General features: G+C 44.5%; 1 protein-coding gene across 4 annotated transcripts in view; it reads left to right on the top strand.

Annotated features, from left to right (window-relative positions):
* The window catches only part of DENND1A (DENN domain containing 1A), a 266239-nt gene that overhangs the window by 83875 nt on the left and 169304 nt on the right, over positions 1 to 13060 (top strand). For all 4 annotated transcript variants that reach the window (XM_087879481.1, XM_087879478.1, XM_087879480.1 and 1 more), the window contains exons 4-5: positions 1947 to 1996; positions 8401 to 8520. In XM_087879481.1, coding sequence (XP_087735607.1) covers positions 1947 to 1996; positions 8401 to 8520 — 170 coding nt within the window. The remainder of the gene's footprint in view (positions 1 to 1946; positions 1997 to 8400; positions 8521 to 13060) is intronic.

Here is a 13060-nt window from a genome sequence, read left to right on the forward strand (position 1 = left end):
TGGGATTGCCAGACTGTCGATATGTTTCCAGCACCATTAAATGGACGATTAGATTGATGTGGCTTGTTTGTTAAATAATGGAGGGGGATTTAAAAATAAATGAAGCATGCAGCATCCGTTCCGCGAGCACACAATTTATTATTACTGGTCCGGAAAAAGCTCTGTATTACGGAGATCAATGGGTAATTTTAACAAGTGTGCTAAGGTTGGTTTTGGGAAGGAAGAGGGAGGGAGGGAGGAAGGAAAGGAAGAGGAAGGGAAGGGAAGGAAGGAAGGAAGGGGAAGGGAGGGAGGGAGGAAAAGAAGGGAGGAGAGAGAGAGGGAGGGAGGGAAGGGAAAAGGTAAGAAGGAAAGGGAGGGTGGGGGGAAGGAAACTAACAGAGGGAAGGAAGGAAAGAGAAAGGGAGAGAGGGAAGGGAAGGAATGGAGGGAGAGAGGAGAAAGGAATGGATGGGTAGAAGGGAGGGAAGGAAAAGAGAGGAGACGAGGGAAGGAGGGAAGAAAAGGAAGGAAAAGGGGATGGAAGGAAGTAAAAGAGGGGAAGGAAGGAAGGAAAAGGGATGACAGGAAGGAAGGGAGGGAGGGGAAAGAAGTGGATGGGTAGAAGGGAGGGAAGAAAAAGAGGAGACAAGGGAAGGAGGGAAGAAAAGGAAGGAAAAGGGGATGGAAGGAAGTAAAAGAGGGGAAGGAAGGAAGGAAAAGGGATGACAGGAAGGAAGGGAGGGAGGGGAAAGAAGTGGATGGGTAGAAGGGAGGGAAGAAAAAGAGGAGACAAGGGAAGGAGGGAAGAAAAGGAAGGAAAAGGGGATGGAAGGAAGGAAAAGAGGGGAAGGAAGGAAGGCAAAGGGGATGACAGGAAGGAAGGAAGGAGAAAGAGAGAGAGGGAAGGAAGGAATGGAGGGAGGGAGGAGAAAGAAGTGAATGGGTAGAAGGGAGGGAAGAAAAAGAGATGAGACGAGGGAAGGAAAGAAGGAAGGAAAAGGGCATGGAAGGAAGGAAAAGAGGGGACGGAAGGAAGGAAGGCAAAGGGGATGACGGAGGAAGGAAGGAAGAGAGGGAAGGAAGGAAGGGATGGAGGGTGGGGAAAGAAGTGGATGGGTAGAAGGGAGGGAAGAAAAAGAGAGGAGACAAGGGAAGGTGGGAAGAAAAGGAAGGAAAAGGGGATGGAAGAAAGGAAAAGAGGGAAAGGAAGGAATGGAGGGAGGGAGGGAGGGGGGAAAAGAAGTGGATGGGTAGAAGGGAGGGAAGAAAAAGAGATGAGACAAGGGAAGGAAAGAAGGAAGGCAAAGGGCATGGAAGGAAGGAAAAGAGGGGATGGATGGAAGGAAGGAAGGCAAAGGGGATGACGGAGGAAGGAAGGAAGGAAGGAAGGAAGGAAGGAAGGAAGGAAGGAAGACGAAGTGGAAGATATGTAGAAAAGTTTCTACATGCTTTCCTTCTAAGGGAAGCTGTTTCCCCTCTCAGCCAACCTGGTTCCTAGGATACGAGGGGGGAGGAGGAGGAGGAGGAGGAGGAGGAGGCCAAAGATCCCCTCGCTAGTCCTGGTGGCATTGCTGGTCACCATATGTTGGGGTCAGAGAGCCTCCCCGGAGGCGACTTAGCGCTAGGCCAGCCCCATCGCTTCCCCCCCCTACCCAGGGTTGCCGCGGCGGCTCCCCCCACCCTCACTGCTTACCCATGTGTGACTCTTGATTAATTTTTCATTTTTAATGAAGTTTGATCATGTTTGTTCTCACACATGATTGACTGGCGGCTCCTTCTCCTTCCGTGTAATTGATAAAGCATATTTCTCCTCGTCTGTCTCTGCTTTCTGCGGGGCAGAGTTTGCGAGATTGCTGTTTCTGTGTGGTTAACATCAGATTTATTGGTCCCTTCGGAGGATTAAATTATCTCTCTCCTCCCCACCCTCCCTCCCTCCCTCTCTCGCCCTTCTCTTCTCTCCGCAGGAAATTCTGCCCACGGTGGCCAAGTTCTGTTTCCCTTTCTACGTGGACAGGTAAGGTTGAGTTCCTAGAGACATTATCAGAAAGGAAGGAAGGAAGGAAGGAAGGAAGGAAGGAAGGAAGGAAGGAAGGAAGGAAGAAAGAAAGAAAGAAAGAAAGAAAGAAAGAAAGAAAGAAAGAAAGAAAGAAAGAGGGAAAGGGAAAGGAAAGGAAAGGAAAGGAAAGGAAAGGAAAGGAAAGGAAAGGAAAGAAGGAAAGGAAGAATAAAATTGTGCCGGATATTAAAGATCAGGTCATTTTTAAGGCTCTTCCTAAACCTCTTTTAAAAGGATCTTTAGTGAAGGTTGAGTTCCTAGAGATGTTATCAGAAAGAAAGAAAGAAAGAAAGAAAGAAAGAAAGAAAGAAAGAAAGAAAGAAAGAAAGAAAGAAAGAAAGAATAAAATTGTGCCGGATATTAAAGATCAGGTCATTCTTAAGGCTCTGCCTAAACCTGTTTAAAAGGATCTTTAGTGAAGGTTGAGTTCCTAGAGACGTTATCAGAAAGAAAGAAAGAAAGAAAGAAAGAAAGAAAGAAAGAAAGAAAGAAAGAAAGAAAGAAAGAAAGAAAGAAAGAAAGAAAGAAAGAATAAAATTGTGCCAGATAATAAGGATCAGGTCATTCTTAAGGCTCTTCCTAAACCTGTTTAAAAGAATCTTTAGTGAAGGTTGAGTTCCTAGAGACGTTATAAGAAAGAAAGAAAGAAAGAAAGAAAGAAAGAAAGAAAGAAAGAAAGAAAGAAAGAAAGAAAGAAAGAAAGAAAGAAAGAAATTGTGCCAGATAATAAAGATTAGGTCATTCTTAAGGCTCTTCCTAAACCTGTTTTAAAAAAATCTTTAGTGAAGGTTGAGTTCCTAGAGATGTTATCAGAAAGAAAGAAAGAAAGAAAGAAAGAAAGAAAGAAAGAAAGAAAGAAAGAAAGAAAGAAAGAAAGAATAAAATTGTGCCAGATAATAAAGATCAGGTCATTCTTAAGGCTCTTCTTAAACCTGTTTTAAAAAAATCTTTAGTGAAGGTTGAGTTCCTAGAGATGTTATCAGAAAGAAAGAAAGAAAGAAAGAAAGAAAGAAAGAAAGAAAGAAAGAAAGAAAGAAAGAAAGAAAGAAAGAAAGATTATGCCAGATAATAAAGATCAGGTCATTCTTAAGGTTCTTCCTAAACCTCTTTTAAAAGAATCTTTAGTGAAGGTTGAGTTCCTAGAGACATTATCAGAAAGAAAGAAAGAAAGAAAGAAAGAAAGAAAGAAAGAAAGAAAGAAAGAAAGAAAGAAAGAAAGAATAAAATTGTGCCAGATAATAAGGATCAGGTCATTCTTAAGGCTCTTCCTAAACCTGTTTTAAAAAAATCTTTAGTGAAGGTTGAGTTCCTAGAGACGTTATCAGAAAGAAAGAAAGAAAGAAAGAAAGAAAGAAAGAAAGAAAGAAAGAAAGAAAGAAAGAAAGAAAGAATAAAACTGTGCCAGATAATAAAGATCAGGTCATTCTTAAGGCTCTGCCTAAACCTCTTTTAAAAGGATTTTTAGTGAAGTGTTTAATTTTTTTTTTTAAATTGTATTATCTGAAGCCAAATCTATTTCCTTTTTTCCCCCTTCCTGCAACATTGTCTTAGAAATTATTTACATTCTGCTGTTAAAGTTGTGTAGTTTTTAACAACTGTGGTTTTGTTTGGGTTTTTTGGGTGGGTAATTCTGCAAATGAGGTGATTTGCAACGAATTTAAGAGTTTTGAATTTGCTCCTTGCAAACATCGTTGCCCAAAATGGGTGGGTGATTTCCAGCAACTGTCCATAACTCTCCCTTTCTTCTCCGTCCTTCTTCGTTGTCAAACGCTCTTTTGGCTTCTCTTCATTATTGTGTGGCATTGATGTCTTTGCTGCAATGTCTTGCGTCAAAATTGTGCGGGTGGCTGCAAGGAGTGGAGTTTAGTGTCGCTACGGGGCAGGTAGATTCAATAAGAGGGAGACAAGGAGGAATAAATAAATGATCCTGCTGAAGTGTTTTCTCTTACTTTCTGTGGGAGAGAAGAGAAGAGAAGAGAACAGAATGAATAGACTAGAATAATAGACTAGACTAGACTAGAAGAATAGAATGGGATAGGATAGGATAGGATAGGATAGGATAGGATAGGATAGGATAGGATAGAATAGAATAGAATAGAATAGAATAATTGATAGGATAGGATAGAATAGGATAGGATAGGATAGGATAGGATAGAATAGAATAGAATAGAATAGAATAGAATAATGGATAGGATAGGATAGGATAGAATAATAGGATAGGATAGGATAGGATAGGATAGGATAGGATAGGATAGGATAGGATAGGATAGGATAGGATAGGATAGGATGGAATGGAATGGAATACGGAATACGGAATACGGAATACAGAATGTAGAACAGAATGGAATGGAATGGAATGGAATAAGGATTGTACTGGACTGGAATAGAATAAAATAAGAGTAGAATAGAGTAGAATTATAGAATATAATAACAGAGTAGAGTAGAGTAGAGTAGAATAGAAATTGAAATAATAGAATAGAATAGAATAGAATAGAATAGAATAGAATAGAATAGAATAGAATAGAATAGAATAGAATAGAGAATATAGAACAGAATGTAGAACAGAATGGAATGGAATATAATGGAATGGAATAAGGACTGTTCTGGACTGGAATAGAATAAAATAAGAGTAGAATAGAGTAGAATTATAGAATATAATAACAGAATAGAGTAGAGTAGAGTAGAGTAGAATAGAATAGAATAGAATAGAATAGAATAGAATAGAATAGAATAGAAATTGAAATAGAAGAGAAGAGAAGAGAATACAGAATATAGAACAGAATGGAACGGAACGGAATGGAATAAGGACTGGACTGGACTGGACTGGACTGGACCGGACTGGAATAGAATAGAATAAAATAAGAGTAGAATAGAGTAGAATTATAGAATAGAATAACAGAATATAATAGAATTACAGAAAAGAATAGAATAACAGAAGAGAAGAGAAATTGGAAGAGAAAAGAGAAGAGAAGAAAAATCGGAATAGAATAGAAATTGAAATAGAATAGAATAGAATAGAATAGAATAATGTAGACATAGAAATAGAATGGAGAGTAAAGAATGGATTGGAATGCCTCTGGAGCCCACCACACCTTGAAGAAGTGGCACGATCGGATGCCAGGGATGGGGGGAGACCCTTCTGAAGTGGGACGGGAAGAATGACATCTCCTATGTCCAGGGCTAAGCTTTGGCCCCTTCAGTGCGGGAGAAGAACATCTGAAGAAGTTTGCGAAAGATGGTAGAAGAACATCGTGGTGAAAAAAGGCTTTCTGGAAAGCTGGAGCTGGATTGGTTTTTCTCCGCTTCACTCCTTGGGTTCCTCCCAAATATCCTCCCAGAAAAGACCCACAACTTGTGTCTTTTTGGGAGGATCTTCAAGAACCGTGAGGAGGAGGACAAGCGCACAAGGGGCTGAGCATCGTAGCGCCCCTACCTCAAGGCTTCGTGGGCTCGGCGCTCAATTCTTTCTCCAGCAACCCCGCTCCTTCTTGGGTTGCATAGTCTTCCGAATCCACCCCCCTCCGCTCTTCTATAGGGTGCAAAGTGGGGGTCTCCCAGTCCCGTCCTCCCCCCCCCCGGGGTAACTCAGGGCTGTAATTTTCCCATGCTGGGGGAAGGCAGCATTCATGGAAAAACGTCGGCAAAGCCGCCAAAGACATTAAAATACCCATTATGTATTTTCCCCCTCTGCACGCCGCTCAGGAAACGCCGGCTGCAAGTAATCGGCTCTTCTCAGGGTATAAAACAAACTGTTATTTAGGAAAGAGGAATCAAGCTGCTAGGAGTCATATCCTTTACTAATTACAGGGCCCTTGCGTACGTACATGGCTTTTATCCAGCCGTAGCTTTCTCTACTATTCACTCCGCGCTCGCTGCACACCGGAGATATATATATTTTTCCCCCTTCGTGAGGGAGGAGAGGACCCAGCAGTGACTCCAGAATATTGTTTCTGCCGTTGGAAGAAAGGAAATTGAACCGAAAACTTCTGTTGGCTTGGTTTCTAAAATATGTTGTTTTAATATAGAATAGAATCGAATAGGAATGGAATGAATTAGAAATAGAAATAGAAATGGAATGGAGAGTAAAGAATGGAATGGAATGGAATGGAATAATGTAGAAATAGAATAGAATAGAAATAAAAATAGAATTAGGAATGGAACAGAACGGAACGGAACAGAACAGAACAGAATAGAAATAGAATTAGGAATGGAATTAGGAATGGAATTAGGAATGGAATGGAATGGAATGGAATGGAATAGAATAGAATAGAATAGAATAGAATAGAATAGAATAGAATAGAATAGAATAGAATAGAATAGAATAGAATAGAAATAGAAATAGAAATAGAAATAGAAATAGAAATAGAAATAGAAGTCCACAAGTCTTCAGCTTGGAGGATTCTGGTAGTTGAAGGCCACAAGCCTTCAGCCTGGGAATTCTGGGAGTTGAAGTCCACAAATTGGGAATTCAAGTCCACAAGTCTTCAGCCTGGGGGATTCTGGGAGTTGAAGGCCCAAGCCTTCAGCCTGAGGGATTCTGGGAGTTGAAGCCCACAAATTGGGAATTGAAGTCCACAAGTCTTCAGCCTGGGGGATTCTGGGAGTTGAAGCCCACAAGCCTTCAGCCTGAGGGATTCTGGGAGTTGAAGCCCACAAGTCTTCAGCCTGGGGGATTCTGGGAGTTGAAGTCCACACATCTTCAGCCTGGGGGATTCTGGGAATTGAAGGCCACAAGCCATCAGTCTGAGGGATTCTGGGAGTTGAAGCCCACAAGTCTTCAGTCTGAGGGATTCTGGGAGTTGAAGCCCACAAGCCTTCAGCCTGGGGGATTCTGGGAGTTGAAGGCCACAAGCCTTCAGCCTGGGGGATTCTGGGAGTTGAAGGCCACAAGCCCTCAGCCTGGGGATTCTGGGAGTTGAAGCCCACAAGTCTTCAGCATGGGGAATTCTGGGAGTTGAAGGCCACAAGTTGGGAATTGAAGGCCACAAGCCTTCAGCCTGGGGGATTCTGGGAGTTGAAGGCCACAAGCCTTCAGCCTGGGGGATTCTGGGAGTTGAAGGCCACAAGCCTTCAGCCTGGGGGATTCTGGGAGTTGAAGGTCACAAGCCTTCAGCCTGGGGGATTCTGGGAGTTGAAGCCCACAAGTCTTCAGCCTGGGGAATTCTGGGAGTTGAAGGCCACAAGTTGGGAATTGAAGGCCACAAGTCTTCAGCCTGAGTGATTCTGGGAGTTGAAGCCCACAAGCCTTCAGCCTGAGGGATTCTGGGAGTTGAAGCCCACAAATTGGGAATTGAAGTCCACAAGTCTTCAGCCTGGGGGATTCTGGGAGTTGAAGCCCACAAGCCTTCAGCCTGAGGGATTCTGGGAGTTGAAGCCCACAAGTCTTCAGCCTGGGGGATTCTGGGAGTTGAAGTCCACACATCTTCAGCCTGGGGGATTCTGGGAATTGAAGGCCACAAGCCATCAGTCTGAGGGATTCTGGGAGTTGAAGCCCACAAGTCTTCAGTCTGAGGGATTCTGGGAGTTGAAGCCCACAAGCCTTCAGCCTGGGGGATTCTGGGAGTTGAAGGCCACAAGCCTTCAGCCTGGGGGATTCTGGGAGTTGAAGGCCACAAGCCCTCAGCCTGGGGATTCTGGGAGTTGAAGCCCACAAGTCTTCAGCATGGGGAATTCTGGGAGTTGAAGGCCACAAGTTGGGAATTGAAGGCCACAAGCCTTCAGCCTGGGGGATTCTGGGAGTTGAAGGCCACAAGCCTTCAGCCTGGGGGATTCTGGGAGTTGAAGGCCACAAGCCTTCAGCCTGGGGGATTCTGGGAGTTGAAGGTCACAAGCCTTCAGCCTGGGGGATTCTGGGAGTTGAAGCCCACAAGTCTTCAGCCTGGGGAATTCTGGGAGTTGAAGGCCACAAGTTGGGAATTGAAGGCCACAAGTCTTCAGCCTGAGTGATTCTGGGAGTTGAAGCCCACAAGCCTTCAGCCTGAGGGATTCTGGGAGTTGAAGCCCACAAATTGGGAATTGAAGTCCACAAGTCTTCAGCCTGGGGGATTCTGGGAGTTGAAGCCCACAAGCCTTCAGCCTGAGGGATTCTGGGAGTTGAAGCCCACAAGTCTTCAGCCTGGGGGATTCTGGGAGTTGAAGTCCACACATCTTCAGCCTGGGGGATTCTGGGAATTGAAGGCCACAAGCCATCAGTCTGAGGGATTCTGGGAGTTGAAGCCCACAAGCCTTCAGCCTGAGGGATTCTGGGAGTTGAAGCCCACAAGTCTTCAAGTCGCCAAGGTTGGACACCCCTTGGTTTAAAGACTTTGCAAGGTTGAAGGCAACAGCCTATTCATTGACACCTTCCTTCTTTTCACTTCCAGCCTCACGGTGGGACAGGTGGGACAGAACTTCACGTTTGTCCTCACGGATATCGACAGCAAACAGAGGTTCGGCTTCTGCCGTTTGTCCTCGGGGGCCAAGACCTGCTTCTGTATCTTAAGGTAAGCCAGAGTTTGCTCTATCTCCTCCCTCTAGGACAGGGATCCCCAACCTTGGCAACTTTAAGACTTACAGACTTCAACTCCCAGAATTCCTCAGCCAGCCATGTTGCAGGTTGGCTACCGTACCATGCTGGCTGGCTGGCTGGGGAATTCTGGGAGTTGAAGTCCATAAGTCTTAACGTTGCGAAGGTTGGAGATCTCTGCTCTAGGAAGCCATGTTGATGTTCTGCTTTGGTGATCTAGAATCCCAGGGTTGGAAGGAACCTTGGAGGTCTTCTAGTTCAATCCCCTGATCAAGGCAGGAGATCTGGTTGCATCCCGGACAAACGGCTGTTCAGTCTTTTCTTGAAGACCTCCAACGATGGTGTACGAACCTGCAGGAACATGTCCCATCTGTCAAGACAGCTCTTGGCTTATCTTTTCCTTTAGAAGTCATTTCACTCCTGAAGACTCGGTGTCGTACCAGAAACTTTCTCGCAGAATTTATCTCCCTGGCTTCCTAACCATCATTGTGTTCCTAATAGAAGTTGGAAGGGACCTTGGAGGTCTTCTAGTCCAACCCCCTGCTTAGGCAGGAAACCCTACACCACTTCAGACAAATGGTTATCCAACATCTTCTTAAAAATTTCCAGTGTTGGAGCATTCACAACTTCTGGAGGCCAGTTGTTCCAGTGATTAATTGTTCTCACTGTCATGAAACTTCTCCTTAGTTCTAGATTGCTTCTCTCCTTGATGAATTCCCACCCGTTGCTTCTTGTCCTGCCCTCAGGGGCTTTGGAGAATAGCTTGAGTCCCTCTTCTTTGGGGCAGCCCTTGAGATATTGGAAGACTGCTATCATGACTCCCCTGGTCCTTCTTTTCATTAAACTAGACATACCCAGTTCGATGCCTGACGATCCAAGCTGAGTTGCCTCTTTCTAAAAAAGCCTCTGCCGATCAGGCAACTCAGCTTGGATCGGCAGAGGCATTTAAAAGAAAAAAAGCCTCTAATGATCGTGCGGCTCAGCTGGGCATGGGGGTGGGGGCAGGGATTTTTGCTACCAGTTCTCCGAACCACCCGCCTCCATCGCTACCGGATCAGGCGATCCGGTCCGAACCGGGAGCATTTCACCCCTGCTTCCAACGTTGTCAGTGCGCATGCGTGCACCAGAAACCCGGAAGAGGAATGGGCGATGCCGGGCACGCCAGGCGACATGGCTTCAGGTGCCACTTTGGGCACGCGTGCCATAGGTTCGCCATCACTGTTTTAGAGTCTCAGCATCTTTTTTTTTTAATAGCGTGGCGGCCAAAACGGAATACAATAATATTCCACGGGACTTGCCTCTTAGCAGAGCCTGGACTGCCATCGTTGGCAACTGTGATTTTTTTTGCCCTTCCTCAAACTAACGTTCCTCTTTCCTTCAAAGTCCATCTCTAATGAGTCTCGCGGCTCGTTTATTTTGGGCGTAGATGACTTTCTTACGAGCTTGGCAAGGCCATGCCTCTCCTCTCCCAGCAGCAGAGGGCATGGGAGAGCACCAAGCCCGACTGCCAGGCGCAGGGTTTTGGAGAGTTCACACTGTGAAATCTCTCTCTAATACCTGCAGTCTTTCTTAAAACTCTCTTTCGGGTGATTTCTACCGCCGCTGAGTTAATTTAAAGAAAGAGTGCACAGACAATTTGCTTTGGAAACACCGGAGCTCTTGGCTCTCTGAAATCCAGGGCTGAATATGAAGTTCACCCTCCCTGGCCGTTAAAACTAGGACTTATCCTGAGCATTTTTTATTTTTATTTTTTGCTTTAATTTATATGCCGCCCTTCTCCGGAGACTCAGGGCGGCTTACAATGCGTTAAGCAATAGCCTTCATACTTTTGTATATTTATACAAAGTCAGCTTTTCTTTCTTTCTTTCTTTCTTTCTTTCTTTCTTTCTTTCTTTCTTTCTTTCTTTCTTTCTTTCTTTCTTTCTTTCTCTCCTTCCTTCCTTCCTTCCTTCCTTCCTTCCTTCCTTCTCTTTCTTTCTCTTTTTTTCCTTTTTTTAAAAAATTTGATTTATATGCCACCCTTCTCCGGAGACTCAGGGCGGCTTACAATGCGTTAAGCAATAGCCTTCATTCTTTTGTATATTTATACAAAGTCAGCTTATCGCCCCCACAATCCGGGTCCTCATTTTACCTACCTTTGAAAGGATGGAAGGCTGAGTCAACCTTGAGCCTGGTGAGATTTGAACTTGCAGTAATTGCAGGCAGCAGATGTTAATAACAGTGCTTTAGTCCACTGTACTACAGGCTCTTTGCCTCTTTGTATTTTGATACAGGAGCACTTACAAGAGTGTAGCTACCGTGTTTCCCCGAAAATAAGACCCTGTCTTATATTTTTTTGAACCCCGAAATAAGCGCTTGGCCTTATTTTCGGGGAGGTCTTATTATTTTGGGGCGCATGGAGCAAGACGGAACTCCTCTTGCCATCTTACCTGATTTCCAGCTCTGTCTCCCTAACCCTAACCAGAGGAAATGGCGGGGACCGGCTGCACATGCGTTTAAATATTTTTGGGGAGGGCTTATTTTCAGGGGAGGGCTTATTTTAGCGCAGGCACTCAAAAGCACGATTGGGCTTATTATCCGGGGAGGTCTTATTTTTGGGGAAACATGGTACTCCTCGAATTACGGCCACAATTGGAATACCGGGATTTTAATGCATTCTGAACACGCGTAGCTTTCTTTTCTGCAAGGGGTTGAAATTGGGAATAAGCCTCCCTTCCAGAGGTGGGTTTCAGGAGGTTCTGACCAGTTCTGGAGAACCGGTAGCGGAAATTTTGAGTAGTTCGGAGAACCGGTAGTAAAAATTCTGACTGGCCCTGCCCCCATCTATTCTCTGCCTCCCAAGTCCCAGCTGATCGGGAGGAAATGGGGATTTTGCAGTATCCTTCCCCTGAAGTGGGGTGGGAATGGAGATTTTGCAGTATCCTTCCCCTGGAGTGGGGTGGGAATGGAGATTTTGCAGTATCCTTCCCCTGGAGTGGGGAGGAATGAAGATTTTACAGTATCCTTCAACTGGATTGGGGAGGGAATGGAGATTTTACAGTATCCTTCCCCTGAAGTGGGGAGGGAATGGAGATTTTACAGTATCCTTCTCCTGGAGTGGGGAGGGAATGGAGATTTTACAGTATCCTTCCCCTGAAGTGGGGTGGGAATGGAGATTTTGCAGTATCCTTCCCCTGGTTTGGGAGGGAATGGATATTTTACAGTATCCTTCCCTTGCCATGCCCACCAAGCCACGCCCACCAAGCCATGCCACACCCACTAAGCCACACCCACAGAACCGGTAGTAAAAAATTTTGAAACCCACCACTGCTCCCTTCCTACAGGAAATCCTTTCCTTATGACCACAAACGGGAGCAGAATTTCCAGGGCTAAGAAAGACAGCACTTAACCACCGGCAAGATTAGCAAAAATGTTTAAAAATGTGTCCACCAGATGCTGGGAACGTAATCAGAAACCAGGCACATACTATCACTTGTGGTAAACATGCCCAAAAGCACAAAAAAAAAAATTGTGCAAAAATGCTGGTAAAAATGTTAAGACAGCCTATAGATTTTAAGCCAGAACTATTTCTGTCAGGCATAATACCAGAAAAAAATATGATCAAGGGAATACATATTTGATATTACATGTTTTAACAGCAGCAAGAATTGTATTTGCACAACATTGGAAATGTGACGAAACACCTACGAATAGTTTAAAAAATATTGGACTGTGCAGAAATGGACAGACAGACTAACACTAAAGTTAAAAGAAAAAGAAGACACAGAATATTTTCAAACTTGGGACTTATTTTATCCATGGTTGGACAACTGGGGTAGAAATTAGGTTATTAGGAATTTAAGAAGTATTATTATGTAAACAAACAACTCAGACAGTGCATTATGCACTTATTATATGTAAAGAGAATACCTCTGTGTGTGTGTGTATCTATATATATAAAAGCGAAAAAAGCATAATCACGAAATCTCCAGAACTGTAAAGTGTACAAACTTGAAATTTGGCACGTATGGCTTCTAGGTGCTCGCTAAGAAAGGATTTTTCAAAATGACCATCAGATCATTAGTATTCCATATACAGTATTATATTCACATGCTCTGATGTTAAGGAGTTAGACGTTCTACTCCCCGGCCCCACCTGAAAAGAACTCTGTTCCAACTGCCAGTTGCCTTATATTAACACGCTCTGATGCTACCCGTTCGCTAAGATGGGCTTGGGCGTGGCCAGTGCATGAGTCATCCCGCTTGGGGGTGGGGACCTTCCCTACTTCCCTCCGTAAAACATCTGCAAGAAAACAACCAAGCTCACCTCCCCCTCCCGCCTAACACGCTCTGATGCTACGGATTTACACATTCTACATTAAGTTCAGGCGTTATGCCCCTCCCTCCCTCCCTCCCTCTCTCCCTCCCTTCCTTCCTTGTGGTTAGAATGCAGTATTGCAGGCTAACTCTGCCCACTGCCAGCAGTTCGGTTCTCCCTGGCTGAAGGTTGACTCAGCCTTCCATCCTTCCAAGGTGGGT

This window comes from Pantherophis guttatus, chromosome 16 (genome assembly GCF_059756535.1).
Source record: "Pantherophis guttatus breed Tessera chromosome 16, ASM5975653v1, whole genome shotgun sequence".
NCBI classification, from domain to species: domain Eukaryota; kingdom Metazoa; phylum Chordata; class Lepidosauria; order Squamata; family Colubridae; genus Pantherophis; species Pantherophis guttatus.